At 35.6% G+C, this 20370-nt stretch overlaps 1 protein-coding gene across 2 annotated transcripts; it reads right to left on the bottom strand.

Moving 5' to 3' along the window:
* Positions 1-3310: 3310 nt before the first annotated feature.
* Positions 3311-18256, bottom strand: LOC122140450 (gastrula zinc finger protein XlCGF7.1-like). 2 transcript variants are annotated; one of them, XM_042744233.1, is made up of 2 exons: positions 18107-18256; positions 3311-5251 (listed from the first exon to the last, which is right to left on the bottom strand). In XM_042744233.1, exons 1-2 carry the CDS (start codon positions 18189-18191, stop codon positions 4368-4370), a joined length of 969 nt encoding a protein of 322 aa, XP_042600167.1. In that variant the 5' UTR covers positions 18192-18256; the 3' UTR covers positions 3311-4367. The 2 variants fall into 2 exon arrangements, with proteins under 2 accessions (XP_042600167.1, XP_042600175.1); XM_042744241.1 differs by lacking the exon at positions 18107-18256 and adding an exon at positions 12651-12702.
* Between the last annotated feature and the right edge of the window lie 2114 nt (positions 18257-20370).

Below are 20370 nucleotides of genomic sequence, written 5' to 3'. Positions count from 1 at the left end.
GCGCCACAACCTTTCAGCAGCTCTAAGCTTAGAACGGTGTTCGCGTAGAACATCAGATAACCAAGGGGCTGAAGGGGGTGGTACGGGCTGGCCTGGAAGACAGGGGGGCAACAAACAGTGTCTAAACAAGATGTAAGAGTGGAGCAGAAAGTATCAGTAGCACTGTTAGCATCAAAAGATGCTAACAGTTTAAGGGGAAGGAAGCGAAGATGAAACCATTGCAGATAGCCAGGAGGATGAGAGGGAGCGTAGGTTACGTCGAAAGATGACATGTGGAGGGGTAAATGATGTGTCAGGAACCATGTTGAGGTTAAGAGTGAGGAGGAAGTGATCTGAGGTGTGCAGTGGAGTAACCAGTACATGATCAGTGGAGCAGTGTCGTGTGTAAAAAGGTCCAGTTGGTTGCCTGATTTGTGAGTATCAGTAGTTGACACTCGGGTTGAGATCAAAAGAGGCAAGCAGAGTGTGGAAGTCAGCAGACAGAGGTTTATCTAGGTGGATGTTGAAATCTCCAAGCATAACTAGGGGAGTTACCATTCTCAGGAAAGGTTGAGAGCAGCACATCTAATTCATCCAAAAAGTTACCTAGTGGTCCTGGGGGTCGATAGACAACTACAAAATGTATTTTAAGAGGGTAGGTAACAGTAACGGAATGAGATTCAAAGGAACTGTTGATACCCAAAGATGGTAAAGGATTAAATTTCCAATCATTAGAGATGAGCAGACCAGTACCTCCACCTCTTCCAGTCAAACGGGGGGTAGTGGGAAAATGAGAAATTATTGGAGAGGGCTGCAGGTGTAGCAGTGTCCTCTGGTTTGATCCAGGTCTCTGTCAGGGCCATGAGATTTAACTTTGAATGACTTATAATAGAAGTAATGAAATCGGCTTTGTTTACAGCAGACTGGCAATTCCAGAGACCAATAGAAAAAGAAAGTAGTGTATTAGCAGACATAGGCAGAGTGTGCAGGTTGTTAGGATTGCGCTGCCTACATTGTGTGATGCGTGGTTTGCGAGTGGTAGTGATAGTAGGGATCTGGAAACACATAGTTAGAATTAGTTATACAAACTGAAACAGAAGTGAAACAAGTAGAAGGAAAAAGGATTAAATCAAAACAATACTTATATCCCTTGCCGGTGTCCCTGCCTGGTGGAATCGCACGGTAGAGTCGATGGTCTTTACACTCTTCGGTCTTCACACGAGGAGGGCTGCCGCGGTTTACTAACCTTTTTTGTATACCCGTAAGACAAAACGGAAATTTAATTCAGCTGAACACACTTTACTGTTTATCACAACACAAGGTCTAAGCAGGCGCACGACACTGACAACGTATGCGATAGAGTACGAGACCAAACGCAGCACGTCTCAACACAGTAAAACAAACAAGCGTTTCCTAGCAACGACAACTGCGCTAAACACTAATGAGACAAGAAATAAATACACTTACGATCTGCTTTTAACTTCCGCTGATTTAACTGCTTCTCTCAAAGGGTATTTCTGTACACTGTCTTTTGCTACCGCTTGAACACACTTTACTGTTTATCACACCAAGGTCTAAGCAAGCGCACGACACTGACAACGTATGCGATAGAGTACTAGAACCAGGAAGTATGACCATATTAGCCCCGTTCTGTCACCACTGCACTGGCTCAATTCAGATCCTCAGTACATGAGCCAGCTCTTATCAGATTATAGTCCTTCACATCTACAGTGATCTCAAAATTCTGGCCATTTTATAATACCTAGAATATCAAAATCAACTGCAGGCAGTAGATCTTTTCACCCACACTCACTGCTGTGTGTGTGCACTTTGGATGGGTTAAATGCAGATCACGAATTCTGAGTATGGGTCACCATACTTGGCTGTATGTCACGTCACTCTCCATTTAGAACCCAAACGCTGGAACAATCTACTTAGCATTGTTCGGGAGGCAGACACACCGTGTCAGTTTAAATCTAGATTAAAGACATGGATTATCATAATAGTGTGTAAATGACAACAGAATATACATTTTTGGGTGAACTATGCCTTTTAAATACAATTAGCCCTGTGATGGACTGGCAATTTGTCCATGGGCTTTCCCTGCCTTCAGCCCTAGTTATGGGATTGGCCCCAGCATTTCCAGTCAGGATTTAGACCCTATCATAATACTGAGACTGCTCTCGCCACAGTTTCAAATGACCTGCTCTTATCCAATTGTAGTTAAAATCAGGGCTTGAAAACGGAAAAAAAAAAATTCAATCGGTTCACTCCGAGCAGAATCGATAATTTTTAGTTTTTGTTTTTGCTTCGTTCTTATGTTATTATTGTTGCTCAGAAACCGGTTTGGGTGGTATAGGTTAATAATGTTATTTTTTTTAAAACAATTTTATTTGCCTATAATTTGCCTAATAATAATATAATAATAATAACATTAATAATAATAAAGTACAGCGTTTTCCTTACTCAAAAAGAAATGGAAACAAAAGAGATCTGGTAACTTTAGCCAATAACCTGCTGAGCTTATTTAAAGCCAATACAGCATCATCTTTTCTAGATTTTGGCCAAATGTAGGCTAGGCTACTAAAAAAAATCTATCAACACTTTAAAGACATCAAAGTATTTTTAAGATATTTAAAAATGTTTGCTGCATTGTTTAAAAAAAAAAAACACAAGTCGCGGCTCACATCGCTTTTTATTAGCCCTATTACTTTCCGAAATAATGAAGGCTAAAATGCCTGTAGTCTAAAGCAAAATGTTTACAAACATTATAAAAACAGTCATTAGTTTCTCTCCAAAACAAATCCTCTAAAGTTTAGGCTATAAAAACGTCAATCCAAAAACAAATTAATTTAAGGTGAAGCTGATGCCTACTTCTCTCATTTGGCACGAATCCAAATGTTTCCATATTCCCGACGTATCTGGATGCTAAAATATCATTTATCATATAGTGTTTGTACTTTCATCGTCATAAAACATCATCCTTCACATCGGCTTTATCAGCACAGTGAGGCGCGGTCACTTTGAACGCAACACATTTTGTACAACGGAGCAGTCTATATTTTTATTTGTTTCTTTAACTGTTTTATTTTGATAATGAACAGGCTTCAATATAGCAAAAATATGTAATGTGTGCACGTAAGGCGTCGGCGCGATGGTCATACCAATGCTGATTGGTTATACAGAAGCAAGACATTATTCAAAGCTAATTAATACAGAAGCAAGACATTATTCAAAGCTGTCAAGCTTTTGCAAAATAATACATACAGGCCATTGGAAAAACAGCAAAGAATGAACTGTGCTGATACAAAAAAATATTTCAGAGCTGACTAGTGTTTCTATGCTTTTCCTGATCATAAATGTAAAGTTGTAAAGTCCAGATATTACAACATTAAACTGAAATCAACTTGACTAAATAATAAGCTAAAAAAAAAAAACATCAATCAATGGAATCAGATAATTTTGTTCAGTTTATGTCAATTTATTTATAATCTTCCAGTTACACTGTTGCATTTCCTAGCAAGGTATAAGTTTGACTTATATTTTGATTGGGGGGGGGGGGGGTCATTTCTAAAGGGGACACAAAGATGTTTTGCCTTAAACAAAGCCAAATTGCCTTAATTTGGAGACTTTTAGTAGACTTTTTGTGTTTTGGTGCACTGAAAAATTATCTTATGTCCATTTTTCTTTTCTATGTCATTTTATCTGGCCAAACAATACAAAGTGATAGTTGTTCAAATATGACTTAAGTTCGTAGGTTCACCACACAGATCATATAAATATTAAATTATCTTGCGTCCTCCACATGGTATTTTTGTCTGGGACAGAGGATGTCTCTTACTTAGATATTCACCTGCAGCAAGCCCACTGATCTGCCACTAAAACATCATATTGAGCAACCCTCAGATGGAAGGGGTCCTGAACCCCACAATACCACCACGATTTCCACCTATGGGTATGGCCACAGGAGTACATATAAACAAAAGAAAATAAAAAAGCCTTATGGTGAAGCTTAAAGAGATGAAATATGTAAATAAAAGAAGTAAAGGAAGTAGTCATGAAGATGACAATAAGGTATACCCTGCATTCAGCTGCGACGTGAACGTAGCCTTGTATTCATACAGCATTATTCTTGTTATAGTCTTTAACAAAGGACACAAGCAGAGTCTCACATTTGCATGACTTTTTTCATGCATCTGTACAGCAAGTTTGATGGCAAAAAATGTTTTTATAACACTGACTACACTTGAATTGTCTTTCAGAATGGATTGTTGAAATTCCTCCATTTTCTAAACCTCTTGTCACACTGAGGAAAATGGCAATTTCTTTTCAGAATTAGTTTTTAAATGGTGTTTCAGGTCTGTGTTATTTGAGAAACTCATTTCACACTAAAGACATGTGAATGGCTTCTCTCCGGTGTGACTTCTAATGTGAGCCTTTAAGTTTCCTTTAAACCTGAAACTCTTTCCACACTGAGGGCAGATAAAAGGTTTCTCTCCAGTGTGAACTCTGATGTGAGTCTTGAGGTGTCCTTCTCTTGAGCAACTCTTCCCACAGTGATGGCACATGAAAGGCTTTTCTCCGATGTGAATTATTACATGATTCTTAAGATGTTTCCTCTCTGTGAAACTCCTTTCGCACTGATGACATTTAAATCTGTTTTCTCTTAAATGAATTCTCATGTGATTATTAAGGTTTTCTTTATATCTGAAACTCTTTCCACAGTGATCACATGTGAATGGCCTCTCTCCAGTGTGACTTCTAGTGTGAGTATAAAGTTGTTTTTTCTGCCTGAAACTCCTTCCACACTGATCACATTCAAATGGATTCTCTCCTGTGTGAATTCTCATGTGAGTCTTAAGGTTTCCGTTACGTGTGAAACTCTTCCCACACAGTTTGCAGGTGTAAGGTCTTTCTCCAGTGTGAGTTCTCATGTGGGCATTACGGTTTTTTTTCTGTGTAAAACACTTTCCACACTGAGAGCATATGAATGGCTTCCTTCCACTGTGAATTTTCATGTGGACTTCAAGGCTTTCTTTTTGATTGAAAATTTGTCCACACTGTTGGCAGGTGAAAGGTCTCTCTCCAGTATGGATTCTCATGGGGGAATTAAGGTTTGTAGTTTGTGTTTGATTTTTTTTTGGTGAGCAAGTATTTTCATTCTGTGAGCAACTAATCGATTTTTCTTCCATTTTGAAATCATGTTTCTCATTTTGATCTTTCTTTTCCATTTCATTCAGTTCTTGACTCTCCTCTTTAAGTGCCATCAGGTCTGAGGCGAAATAAGAAAAATATAAGTTTAATGGCAAAAAGCAACAAACATCAAAACATTTAAACTAGTGCTGTCAACTGATTAAAAAAATAACTGATTAATTGCACATTTTCTGTAATTAATTGCATACTAATATCTAGAATCTTCAAATTAATGTAGAAACAACAAAGAATGTGTATTTAAAATGTGTTTTTTATTTGTATTTTTTTGGTATTCTTGCCTTTATTACAAGGCCAGTATCATTGATACCAATACTGCTACTGATCTGTCTCTAATAAATCCATTTTCCCCTCAATTTTAACCATTAATTATAGCCATTTAACATTACAGTTAAATTGAAAGCAATTATTTTTAACATTTAATAGTCTTTTAAAACAAAATAGTGAACTTAAAACAATCTTCACATAAAGTATAATTTGTTATAATTTCTACTTCTTCCTCCACACATAACGTGCCTGTTAGTGCAGATGTAGAATGAGGAAATCCCAAATTCGATGTTAGTAAATGGTCAAGCTTTTGCCTCCATTTCGTGAGTCCGAGGTTGGCGCTTACTTTGGCGCATCGCAGGTAAGTTTAGGTGGCCAAAGGATATGTGGGCACTGCTCCTACAATGCAGTTTCACGGGTAAGGCTCAAGAGATTTGCGCATCATTACCTATTGAGCAGAGTCTGGATTATGAGATTCTCAGAGCCTATGAGTTGGTCCCCGAGGTTTATTGCAAGAAGTTTAAAGTGCATGCGAAAACAGAAAAACAGATGCATGTAGAATTTGCATGCATGCGATTAATACCTTTCGACAAACACTTGAATATGAATACACCACATTTTGCATATGCATTACAACGTAAATTATTTGTACATGCAATTCTCCAAATAAAAACCAAACAAGATTTGTAAAGAAGATAAACAAAATAAGAATAAATGCTGCACGGCACTCAGCATCACTGCTACCAAGTGAAATCTTGCACACAGACATTTTACCACCTGCATTTAAAATGCGGCTGCAATTTTATTTTTTTACTTAAATTATAAGGGAAAGCAAGTAAAGAAGGCTCCCTTTTTTTTTTTTTTTTTACATCATTTTGCACTTTGGTGATTATATGAGAGAACTTGAGTTTAACGGTGACGCTTTTATTAATCAGTCCATACTTTTAGAATTTCAATGATTTAGCTAACCGCAGGTTTAATTTATTTGTTTCTTTTGCTCTTTTTAATTAGGCCTAAATAATGGGAAACGAAATTAATAGTGCTTCAATGTTTTACTAAAATAAAGAAAATAATTCTATAAAGTAATACGCATACATTTCGTACTCAGTGTACAGACAAATATATTTTCCCCAAGAAGTTGTCTGTCAAAATTAGAGGACAGGTAAGAAATAACAAAAATGCATGTTGTTTATTTAAAGAAATTTCCTTAAAATATAAATTAAAATATAGGCCTAATATAGAGAATATTGACATTTTGTATATAAATCCATGTAGCCTAGCTCACTAAAATAGGCTACCACTTTAATGCCAATGCATGCAAAGTAAAAACCACAATTTATTTTGAATAATATAACACATAATCTATATAATATAAATAATACTGTACACCCAATGACATAATTTTAATTTTTGGTTTGGTTTAATACTGTGTAGCTTAGAGAAAATATACATCAAATCTAAAATATGGTGTAATACTGCCTGCTTCGAATTCGCTCTAAGAAAAATACAACTTCATAAGTACCAAACTTTCATCTGTGAATATTAAATATTTTAACTACAGTGTTTTTCTTTCATTTTCCCTGACTGCAGCAGTCAAATGTAACACATCAGCGAGGCAAAGCTGACGCCTATTTGCTAAAATGTGCTTTGATGCACTTGTTTGAAAACTCCTGTAGATTAAAGCTACCCACTCAGCCGTCAAAAAGCTGCAAATGCACTTGGCAGACGCCGCGGCGGCGGTACGAGCGGCGGTAGAAGCAACGTTATGGATGGCCACCTACTGTATACCCTGCATTCAGCTGCGACGTGAACGTAGCCTTGTATTCATACAGCATTATTCTTGTTATAGTCTTTAACAAAGGACACAAGCAGAGTTTCACATTTGCATGACTTTTTTCATGCATCTGTACAGTAAGTGTGATGGCAAAAAATGTTTTTATTACACTGAGTACACTTGAATTGTCTTTAAGAATGGATTGTTGAAATTCCTCCTTTTTCTAAACCTCTTGTCACACTGAGGAAAATGGCAATTTCTTTTCAGAATGATGTTTCAGGTCTTTGTTATTTGAGAAACTCATTTCACACTAAAGACATGTGAATGGCTTCTCTCCGGTGTGACTTCTAATGTGAGCCTTTAAGTTTCCTTTAAACCTGAAACTCTTTCCACACTGAGGGCAGATAAAAGGTTTCTCTCCAGTGTGAACTCTGATGTGAGTCTTGAGGTGTCCTTCTTCTCTTGAGCAACTCTTCCCACAGTGATGGCACATGAAAGGCTTTTCTCCGATGTGAATTATTACATGATTCTTAAGATGTTTCCTCTCTGTGAAACTCCTTTCGCGACTGATGACATTTAAATCTGTTTTCTCTAAATGAATTCTCATGTGATTATTAAGGTTTTCTTTATATCTGAAACTCTTTCCACAGTGATCACATGTTGAATGGTCTCTCCCAGGTGGACTTCTAGTGTGAGTATAAAGTTGTTTTTTTCTGCCTAAACTCCTTCCACACCGATCACATACAAATGGATTCTCTCCCGTGTGAATTCTCATGTGAGTCTAAGGTTTCCTCGTTTACGTGTTGCTAAACTCTTCCCTACACAGTTTGCAGGTGTAAGGTCTTCATCCAGTGTGAGTTCTCATGTGGGCATTATGGTTTTTTTTTTTTCTGTGTAAAACACTTTCCACACTGAGAGCATATGAATGGCTTCCTTCCCACTTGAATTTTAATGTGGACTTCAAGGCTTTCTTTTGATTGAAAATTTGTCCACACTGTTGGCAGGTGAAAGGTCTCTCTCCAGTATGGATTCTCATGGGGGAATTAAGGTTTGTAGTTTGTGTTAGATTTTTTTTTTTGGTGAGCAAGTATTTTCTCATTCTGTGAGAAACTAACTCCAGCTTTCTTCCGCTTTTTGAAATCGTGGTTTGTCATTTTGATCTTTCTTTTCCATTTCATTCAGTTCTTGACTCTCTCCTCTTTAGTGCCATCAGGTCTGAGGCTAAATAAGAAAATATAAGTTAAAACCAGTTTAATGGCAAAAAAGCAACAAACTTTAAAACATTTAAACTAGTGCTGTCAATTGATTAAAAAAACAACTGATTAATTGCACATTTTCTGTAATTAATTGCATATTAATATCTTTATATTGTCATAATTTCACATTGCATCTTCAAATTAATGTAGAAACAACAAAGAATGTGTATTTAAAATATGTAGTTTAATGGTATTCTTTTACCAAGTAGCCTTTTATTACAAGGCCAGTATCATTGATCCCAATACTGCTACTGATCTGTCTCTAATAAAAAAAAATTCCCCTCAATTTTAACCAATAATAATAGCCATTTAACATCACAGTTAAATTGAAAGCAATTATTTTTAACATTAAATAGTCTTTTAAAACAAAATGAACTTAAAACAATTTTCACATAAAGTATAATTTGTTATAATTTCTACTTCTTCCTCCACACCTAACGTGCCTGTTAGTGCAGATGTAGAATGAGGATTTCCCAATTCGATGTTAGATAAATAATCAAGCTTTTGCTCCATTTAGTTGAGTCCGAGGTGGCGCTTACTTTGGCGTCATCGCAGGTAAGTTAGGTGGCCAAAGGATATGGGGCACTGCTTCCTACAAGCAGTTTGAGGGTAAGGACCAAGAGATTTGGCTCATTACCTATTGGATCCTATTGAGCAGAGTCTGGATTATGAGATTCTCAGAGCCTATGAGTTGGTCCCCGAGGTTTATTGCAAGAAGTTTAAAGTGCATGCGAAAACAGAAAAACAGATGCATGTAGAATTTGCATGAGTGAAAAGAGCCCTATTTGTGTTTCTCCAGCAAGGCCACTACCTTTGAGCAGTTGCTTAAGTTGCTTTTGCTGAAGGATTTTAAAAGTTGTCTGCTTGAAGGTGTCATTATTCATCTTAATGCACAAAAAGTAAACTCGCTACAGAGAAAAACATTACATAAAGATTAGAAATTGATTTGCATTTCAGTGGAGGAAATAAGTGGCCAGTCCCAAGCAAAAACATACTTAGTACTTGGTGCCAGAAACCCTTGCTGTAACGCTTCAGAGGTAATGATTTTTTATTTTTGATTTGTAGTTTGGTCACTGGGTTTTGCACACATTCTCAGGAGGGATTTTGATCCCCACTCCTCTTTACAGATCCTCCATAATCCTCTCTAAATCTTAAGGTTTCTTGGCTGTTGATTGGCAACTCAAAGTTTCAGCTCCCTCCACAGATTTTCTATAGGTTTGAGGTCTGGAGACTGGCTAGGCCTTAATGTCCTTCTTCTTGAGCCACTCCTTTGTTGCCTTGGCGGTATGTTTTGGGTCACCTGTAACCATGAAGACTTTATCCATGAAGTCCATCTTCAGTGGTTCGGGCTGAGAAAGGAGGTTTCTCGTCAAGATTTAACAGTACATGGCCGACAATTGCCCCTCAATGGGTGAAGTGGTAATGTAACCTTAGCCGGAAAAAACAGCCCCAACAATTAATGTTTCCATTGTCTGTGCTAGGGTTCATAGTCAGCATTTCTCTCCTCCAAACACGGCGAGTGAGTTAGTGCCAAAGAGCCGCAATTTGGTCTCATCTGACCATGACTTTCTCCCAAGCCTCTCTGAATCATTTAGATGTTCTTTGGAAACATTTAAACAGCGCCTGTACATGTGCTTCTTGAGCAGGGGGACATTGCGGGCGCTGCCGGATTTTCAGTCTCGAGCTATTGTGGTGTAGTGTGTTACCAATGTTTTCTTGGTGAATGTGGTACAACTCGCCTTACGATCAAGAACGCGCTCCTTCAGTGTAGTTCTGGGGTGAGCCCTCACGGTATTACATGATTGTCCTTACCCCATTGAGGCAAGCTCTTGGCATTAGAGCTCAAGACCAAGGACGATTTTCTGAGGTTTGGTTGATTTCTTCCATTTCCGAATAATCGCACCAAACAGTTGTCTCCTTCTAACCAGGCTTCTGCGCTGATGGTCTTGTAGCCATTCAAGCCCGTGTGCAGATCTACAAATCTTGCTTCTGACATACCGTTGACAGCTCTTTGGTCTTGCCCCATGGTGGTGGGAGAGGTTTGAATGGAAGATACAGATTGTGTAGACAGATGTCTTATACACCTAACCAGATGACATTAGGAGTGTACTACATGGGCACATAATCAATCTGTGGTAGCCAGAATTCTTGCTGGTTGGTAGGGGATCAAATACTTATTTCACGCACTGAAATGCAAATCAATTTCTAACCTTATATAATTGGGTTTTTTCTGGAGTTGGTGGATTATCTGTATCATATCCATTAAAATAACCTACCATAAAAATTACAGAACCTCAATTTCTTTGTAAGTGGGCAAACTTACAAAAATCAGCAGGGGATCAAATAAACTTCCCCCCAATGTATGGATCACGGGCCTGTTGATCCGTTGAAAGCATCTGGTGATTACTGCAAATGCTTCATCACTTCAACCAAAAATACCAGCTTCTAAGCCATAATTTTTTTATGTACACTGAGATTCCCTGCATCTACAATGACACCAGAGACCTCATAATCCAGCATCTCGGAGAGAAACCATTTTACAACTATATTCAACGTTCAATGCAGCCCAGGAGAAGAAACTCTCATCCTAGATCAACTTCTGAGGCTGTTGGAAGATGTCCATTTTACAACTATATTCAACGTTTTTTTTTTTTTTTTAGCGCACTACTTAGGTCTTTGATATCATTTGTTTGGCTCAAAAACATGAAGAGTTTGATTTTATTATGCTGCAGTTCATTATAAAGTTACTGGTCACTGACTGTTTTTGATATCAACTGTTTGGCTCAAAAACATGAAGATTTTGATTTTATTATGCTGCAGTTGAGCCGATGTATCGGTTTTGCCAAATTAATCGGGCAAGCATGTGGATTGTAGGCAACAACGGTTGTTGGCAAAAATCCATGCCGATAGTTTTACCGGTTTGGGTCCTGTTGCTGAAGCTGGCTGAGAAGGGTCTGTGCCACCATACGTCGCGGAGAGCACGATTCTGGACTGAAATCACTGACAGCATGTGCTATTTGTTCTAAGACTGCGTGATGCTGCACGCTGACAGAGCAAAGAAATTCAGACCGGAGTTAAATGCAAATGACAGAAAATTCCGCTGCGCACAGAGCGCCAATTCACATAATTTTCAGTGCGTGACATTATATTAGCACTGAAATCGTTGTGAATGTATATAATGCATTGTATAGTGCGCATTTTTTTCATTGAAACGTTTGAAATTTCTGTGCTCCAGAGCAGAGTCGGTTGTGATACCGATGCAGTCTCCTAGACTCAGCGCTACTCTTTTATTTTTGATAAAAATGATCGCATTAAGTGTTCAAGAATAGAAGCGCTTAAAGTGGTGAGAGTTATACATTGTGCTGGTAAATGGTGATCAATGCTATGGCCTTTGTGTATATACTTAAAGATGTGCATCTTTAAGCATGACTGTTGAAATGGTAATGCTTTAAAATAAGAGTCCATTTGTAACATTAAGATTAATTAAAGCTGTGTAAGTATTGTTCCTTGTTAGAGTGTGGTAATGTCGGCATTTACTATTACGATTATTAAGTAGTATGTACTAATGCTACTACTATACTCCTGTATGGGTCGGTACCGGTATTTATTTATTTATTTATTTATGTAAATAAAAAGACTATTTTTAGTTTTTGTTCAGTATCCATTTAAAAACTATCAGTTAATTAATCGGGTATCCAGTCAGCGTGGTCCAACTAGCAAAAATCCACTATCGGTTAGACCTCTACAGCATACAGTACCAAGCTGTGTCAGCTGGATGAATGTTTTATTATTTTTTTATTATTTTTTTTTTGCTGTTTATTAGTTTGATTAGTTTTTTTTTATGTGGTTTTTTTGATATTTATATTAGTTGTTTATTTTTTGTTTTTATTAACACTTACTGCTATTTACATTCAGTCATGTTAATGTTAGTCAGGACAGTAGATAAAAAATCACTGATAATAACTCAGTTATCACGGTTTGCTTCATGCAATTTTTTTTTTTTTTTTAACCATTTTCATTGTTTTTTTTTTAATCAGCAGATATTGGGTTTAATGTTACACAGAATAATTATGTTAAAGCTAATTATTATTATTATTTTATCTCTATTTCTGTAGAGCTGGACATTAAAATGAGTGACTTCAGCTTTGAGAATGAAAACCAACCTGTTTGTTCCTCAGTATCTTCATGTTTGACTCTGAATGTTTCTTCAATCTTTACATCTTCGCTCCTCTGCTAATAAAATTCCAATTTTTTATAAAAGTGTCACGTGGATCTCAGTTTCTTCTTTCAGGGAGCCAAACTTCTGTGCTTTGGACACTTTGTCCTGTTTAAGATGAGAAAAAATAACGGAAAGAAAAATAAATGTAAACTAAATCTCTGGGTGAATCTCAATCAGCAGTCAGCACACTGGTAAGGGAGTCAGTCAGAGTGAGAGTGGACTTAAACTTGACAAGACAAAAAAAACCTTACTAGCACATAAATTAATAAAAGGACAAAGTATACAAAGTTTCACATTTGTATTAAGATTTTTATTTAGCATTTCTGACTTGTAGATTATATAAAATTCCACTCTCAATACGTGAAAACATTTGCGGTTGGTTTGTATAAAGTTTTCATTACACTTGTGGTTGTCTGTTTTTGAGCAGCACGTGACGTCAGCGTGCGCTAATTCGAGTGATTCGAATCACTGAATCATTTTGCAAAGCAATTGATTCAGTTGACTCGGAGTTTCAAAAAGCTCCGTTTCTCCATCACTAATATAATTGTCAGTAACCGAATGCGTGTTTCTGATAAACTGAATTCAGAATACGGGGAGCGAAATGAGAAGCACCTTTTCTGTTTCTCGTAATGCTGGATGCACAGTACACCCACAAAATATAATCTTAGAAATGTGAACTAAATAAAGGATAACAGTGTACATTGGGGGATAATATATTTAAAATCCTCACCAGTTTTTAGATCAATTTGTAAAACAAAGTGTCTTGCTTTAAACCACTATACATTATTAATAACCTTCTTCAGATGAATACACGCAGGAGCGCAGCGCAGCCTTGTACGTACCCATCGACCAGACCAACAAAATAAATCTTTGCGCTAAAATTTCATATAAGTTACATAGAAAAACAAATCTAACGGGGTACAGGATTAATTGCCCAATCCAGTTACCTGTTTACAGCTTTTACATATTCTTCTATCTGAATGTACAGCAAATGTGAGTTGATTTTCAATCATGATAACTAAGAGGCATTTGTGATATATTCTCACTCTAGGGCTAACATCTCAGTGTTCTTCCAAATTAAAGAATTGGAAACAACTTATGGAGTATTTCAAACTCATAAGGAATTATGTAAATCAAAATGAAAGTGCATGAGAGATTTAAATATTTAATTTATTAACTGCAACTGACTCCTTATGTGATTAATCTTATCTCCATAAAGTTTCCCCCATAACATCAAGTCAATAAAATTTAATTTCAACCTTTATTGGTTTGAAAGTGCATATTATTGATGGAGTAATTGTGACGGGTGAGTTTAAAAACTGATTGTCCTGAAAGGGCAATCTTTCATTAAAATGGTTAAAATTATTTCTTCTAAATGTTAATGAAAACGTGATTTACCATTTTCCCATGGTCTCTTTATTAAAATTGGGCAGTATAAATATGTGCTGAAATGGAATTATATCAGTACTTACTAAAATAACATTTATAGCTTTAAGATTTCAGTTAATTTACAAACAAGTGTTTTCCTCCCCATATTAGTCCTCTATGACTAACAGAGAAACACTGAAACTCCACAAATCTTGTCTTCCACTAGGGAACTGGATAGAAATGATCATGAGGTCTGATTTGAGCTAATTGATTTTAATGGTAATGGTCTTTTATATAACGCATTTTGTGTTTATAGTAACAGTGTTTGCAGTATAAAGGGAATATGGTTTCAGGAAGTAACGCCATTCAACTGTTCAGTTTATTCAATGGCAAAAATATGACACCTATGCAGTTGTACTCCTCCTCTTCTTTACGAGTAACTGTTCAGTGTACAATAACAGTGTTATTAAGAAAACTCAAACTCTCAGTACAGTAAAACCACCAAGAAAAAAAAAAAAAGATTTACATGTATAATCTATTAGTGTATAATTGTATTTTAGTGAATTACAGTTTTAATTTGATAACAAAATACTTAGCGTTCTGTTCTATGCGCTCAGGAGTCATTCTATAAGTGGGGGTACAGTATGTCCATGGACTCTATTGTCAATTTACAGTTTCCATAACTGTTACACTTCAACAATGATCACTTCTTAAATATGTTAATACAAAAGCCAATAGATATCCATCTTTTTCTGCAAAAAACATGGCCTATTCATACTGGAATTTGTCTGTTTTTGTGCTGTCCAGTGCGTAAATGTGAGGTTTGTTCTTCAGATTAGCTATAATTACAGTTTCTGTACAAGTTCTTATAAAATATTCGTCCCAAATAATCATTAGACTTATAAGAAACGGCCATTTAAACAAAAATATATTTGCTAATGCATTTTAATTACATCATCCATTTTGTGTATGTCCGAGAAATCAGTGTCAAATGTGTACTCCCTATAAAAACCTCTAGATATCAGCAATGGTTTGTCTCCAAAATTCATCTCCCAACATCATGATGTATATCCTCTTTGGAGGGAAATTTGACAGATGGTGTGAAGACAAAATCTCTTCTTCAATATTTATCTTTATTATGTTGCCATTAGAGTAGATAAGTGACCGTCAACGTGGTTTAAACATGTTTGGTGAAACTTGCGTCACATGTTATATTATAAATATGTCGAGAAAAGAAATATAAAAACAAAATAACTCAAGGTCAGGACTAACTATCCTAGGGCAGCAGTTCGCACAAGGACCCAAAAGGCATGATGTCACCTGTGTTACTATAACTTGTGTTATGTGTGGTTTTCATGTTATAAATCTTAATGTGAACTATTGTCAAAAAAAGAGGGATATTCTCTGGGATGGGCGGTCTGGTTAAGGATGGTGACTACACTAAATTCAGCATTTACTGTTGGATTTATGTTAAATAAAAAAGTATCATCCTTTAGGATTAGCATACCACATGGTAAGGCCATTCATGAAGCCCAAATTTCATATGTTCAAATCAGGTAGACAATGAAACACCTCTGGAGTCGATTAACGCGTTATAGCGTTTTGGGCGGTATTTTCTCCTGCTAACCTCGAAAAGCAAACTTAAATAAACTTCAGTTTTGATGTACAGATAAGAGCAATACATCAATCGAATGCGGTTAAAGGGCTCTACTAGGATTTACACAAGCTTCAGTCTGGATTCCAGAAACACCTGAGAAGAGATGATTCCAACCCACCTCAGAGGACCTCCGATGATGCTAACCCAGAGAGACAACATACAGTACAGAAAACTACCAAATTTTACTACAGTTTGATTGCTCATGTAATAATTGCTGGTAATAGTGTTCATCGTCTGTTTGATTACGTCTTTAAATGATTTCTCCATTCATTTCTGCCCATATGTGAATAAAACTGATAGTCACCATAGAAAGACACTTTTGACGCTTTGATGGAAAACAATGCATAGTTTTTTGCATAGTTTGTCCAAAGGCTTTTTATTTGAAGCATGTTTTATTTTTAGTGTATAAAAATAGAAATAGAATGCATGTAGATGCTAATTATACACTATTGATTAAAGTGTGTTTGATGCGAAAACAAAGCCAATTAGTTTTGTTCATAAAGAAATATTAAGTTCATCACTCTCACATCATCTACGCGGAGAAGTCTTATACAGGGCAATGAACTTGTGCCGGTTCCAGGCAACCCGTAACCCTGTTTTTCAACCTTTTACCTCCCATGAAAGTGGATCAGAACGGCCGTCAAACCGGAATTCCCACCCGTTGAACTTTCAGTACTAGCTTCCCAAAAAGTACTCCCAGTTCGAAGCTCTGACGTTCACATATCCCGCCAAAACAACAAATGGCCATATCATTTGTTTGGCTCAAAAACATGAAGAGTTTGATTTTATTATGCTGCAGTTCATTATAAAGTTACTGGTCACTGACTGTTTTATTTGTTCACCAAAGATCTTCAAATTAAGAACAAAGATGAACAGCATACTAGAGGTCGACCGATGTATCGGTTTTGCCAATTAATCGGCACCGATAGTTGATTGTGGCAACAATCGGTTATTGGCAAAAATCCATGCCGATAGTTTTACGGGTTGCGTCCGTTGCTGGAGCGGCTGAGAAGGCTCTGTTTTCATTACACAGTGCGAGAGCGGCTTGAGTGCGAGAGTGGTTGAAATCACTGACAGCACGTGCTATTTGTTTAGACACGTGATGCTGCACGCTGAACAGAGCAAGAAACTTCAGACCCAGATTTAAATGCAGAAAATCCTGCCGCGCCACAGAGCGCAATTCACATAGTTTTCTATTAAATTACATTATATTAGCCCTGAATCGTTGTTAATGTACATAATGAATTGTATATTGAGCATTTCCATCGAAACGTTTGTCTTTCTGTGGCTCTAATAAAGTCTGTATGCTTCATTTATAGAGTTATAATATAGATTGCTCTTTCCATTTGCTTCGTAACTTCAAACTTATTTTTGTATCATGTTCATTCTTGAAGTAAACTTGTGTCCGTTTAGTGATTAAACTGGTTTTAGACCGCCTGCTCGAGTTTGATTATGACGTGTCCCGGAGTGGGTTACGATACCTATCATAGTGCTGCGTTTCTTTTATTTTGATAAAATAATCATTAAGTGTTCAAGAATAAAGCCAGTTATAAAGTGTGGGAGAGTACACATGTGCTGGTATAATTGTCATGATATGGCCTTTGTTATATATTTAAAGATGTGGCATCTTTAAAGCATGACTGTTGATAATGAAATGGTAACGCTTTCAAAGTAATGCTTTAAAATAAGAGTCCATTTGTAACATTAAGATTAATTAAAGCTGTGTAAGTATTGTTCCTTGTTAGAGTGTGGTAATGTCAACATTTAATTTTTATTTTTTTTGTTGTAATTATTTTAGTAGTAGTACGGGTTTTTTTGTAAATAAAGCACTATTTTAGTTTTTGTTCAGTATCCATTTTAAAAACTATCGGTTAATTAATCGGTATCGGTCAGCGTGGTCCAACCTAGCTATCGGTATCGGCAAAATCCACTATCGGTCGACCTCTACAGCATACAGTACCAAGCTGTGTCAGCTGGATGAATGTTTTATTATTTTATTATTACTATTTATAAGCAGATTACTATTTACCAAGCTGGTTTTTCTGAAATATGACTTATTTATTAGTTGTTGCTATTAACACTTACTGCTATTTACATTCAGTCATGTTAATGTTAGTATGGCACTTTTCAGGACAAGTAGATAAAAATCACAGATAACAAATGTTAACTCAGTTATCACGGTTTGCTTCATGCAAATTTTTTTTTTTTTTTTTAGACACCATTTTCATTGTTTTTTTTTTTTTATCAGTAGATATTGGGTTTAATGTTACACAGAATAATTATGTTTAAAGCTAATTATTATTATTATTTATAATCTATTTCTGTAGAGCTGGACATTAAAATGAGTGACTTCAACTTTGAGAATGAAAACCAACCTGTTTGTATCTCAGTATCTTCTTGTTTGACTCTGAATGTTTCTTCAATCTTTACATCTTCATTCTCCTCTTTAATAAACTCCATCTTTATAAAAGTGTGTCACGTGGATCTCAGTCGCTTCAGGAGGAGTTTTCTGTCTTTGGACGCTTTGTCCTGTTTAAGATGAGAACAAATCAGTAGTCAGCGCACTGGTAAGGGAGTCAGTCAGAGTGAGAGTTAATGGACTTAAATCACTTGACAAGACAAAAAAAAAAACACCTTACCAGCACATAAATTAATAAAAGGACAAAGTATACAAAGTTTCACATTTGTATTAAGATTTTTATTTAGCATTTCTGACTTGTAGATTATATAAATTCCACTCTCATGAAAACATTTGCGGTTGGTTTGTAAAAGTTTTCATTACACTTGTGTTTGTTGTTTTGAGCAGCTATTTGTGTATTTGTTTGTTTATTTGTTTGTTTTTTATTTCTGAATAATTTTGATTAGATATTGATTCAGTTGACTCGGAGTTTCAAAAAGCTCCGTTTCTCCATCACTAATATAATTGTCAGTAACCGAATGCGTGTTTATGATAAACTGATTCAGAATACAGGGAGCGAAATGAGAAGCACCTTTTCTGTTTCTCATGTCTGGATGCACATTACACCCACAAAATATAATCTTCGTAAATGTAACTAAATAAAGGATAACAGTGTTACATTGGATAATATATTTAATCTCACAGTTTTATATACAATTTTCTAAACAAGTTGTCTTGATTTAAACACTATACATTATTAAATACCTTTCTTCAGCTGAATCTCAGACGCAGGAGCGCAGCGCAGCCTTATGACGTCACATCGCCAGACCAAAATAAAAGTCTTTTGCGCTAAAATCATATAATTTACATTAGAAAACAAATATAACGGGGTACAGGATTAATTGCAAAACTACCAGTACCGTTCAGCTTTAAATAGTCTTCTATCTGAATGTAAGCAAATGTGAAGTGATTTCAATTCATGATAAACTAGAGAGCATTTGTGATATATTCTCAATCAAGGATAAACTCCAGTGTCTTCAAATTAAAGAATTGGAAACAACTTATGAGTATTTCAAACTCATAAGGAATTTGTAAATCAAAATTAAATTTGCATAGAGATTTAAATATTTAATTTATTAACTGCAACTGAATCCTTATGTGTATTCATCTTATTCCATCTCAGTTTCTCCCCATAACATCAAGTCAATAAAATTAATTTCAACTTTATTTGGTTAAAGTGCATTATATTGATGGATTAATTTTGACGGTGAGTTTAAAACTGATTGTCTGAAAGGAAATCTTTAATTAAAATGGTTAAAAATATTTATTCTAAATGTTAATGAAACGTGATTTACATTTTCCCATGGTATCTTTATTAAAATTGGCAGTATATTATGTTCTGAAATGTAATTATATAAGTCTTACTATAAATAACCTTTATAGCTTTAAGATTTCAGTTAATTTTACAAACATATTTTTCCTCCCCATATTAGTCCTCTATGACTAACAGATAAACACTGAAAATCAACAAATCTGTCTTCCATAGGGACTGGATAGAAATGATCATATGGTCTGACTTTGAGCTAATTGATTTTAATGGTAATGTTCTTTTATATAAGCAATTTTGTTTATAGTACAGTTTTTGCAGTATAAAGGAATATGGTTCATTGATTAAAGCCTTAACTTTGCAGTTTCTTCAACTGGCAAAAATATGACAACATATGCAGTTGTTACTCCTCATCTTCTTTAAGAGTTAACTGTTCAGTTACAATAACCAGTTTATTAGAAACTCAAACTCTAGAAGTAAAACCACCAAGAAAAAAAAAAGATTTACTATATTATATTAGTTTATAATTTTATTTTAGTGAATTTAACAGTTTTTAACTTTTGATAACAAAATACTTAGCAGTTCTAGTTCTATCGCTCAGGAGTCATTCTATAATTATGGGTACATGTCATGTCCATGGACTCTATTGTCAATTTTACTAGTTTTTCAATAACTTTACACTTCAACAATGATCACTTTCTAAATAATTTAATACAAAAATCCAATAGATATCCATCTTTTATCTTGCAAAAAAAATGGCATATTCTATACTGGAATTTGCTGTTTTTGTGCTGTCCGATTTGGTAAATGTGAGTTTTTGTTCTTCAGATTAGCTCTAAATTACATGTTTCTGTACATAGTTCTTATAAATATTTGTCCAAAATAATCATTAAATGATAAGAAAGGCATTTAAA

The sequence above is a fragment of the Cyprinus carpio genome, chromosome A4 (assembly GCF_018340385.1).
Source record: "Cyprinus carpio isolate SPL01 chromosome A4, ASM1834038v1, whole genome shotgun sequence".
In the NCBI taxonomy this organism is placed as follows: Eukaryota; Metazoa; Chordata; class Actinopteri; order Cypriniformes; family Cyprinidae; genus Cyprinus; species Cyprinus carpio.
The sequence above is the reverse complement of the archived record's forward strand: the minus strand, read 5'-3'. Positions and strand labels throughout refer to the sequence as shown.

Coding starts and splice junctions, on each gene's coding strand:
- LOC122140450 (XM_042744233.1), bottom strand. CDS start 18,191: ATGGAGTTTATTAAAGAGGAGAATGAAGATGTAAAGATTGAAGAAACA. Junction 5,252..18,106: donor AGATACTGAGATACAAACAG/GTTGGTTTTCAT, acceptor ATTTCGCCTCAG/ACCTGATGGCACTTAAAGAG.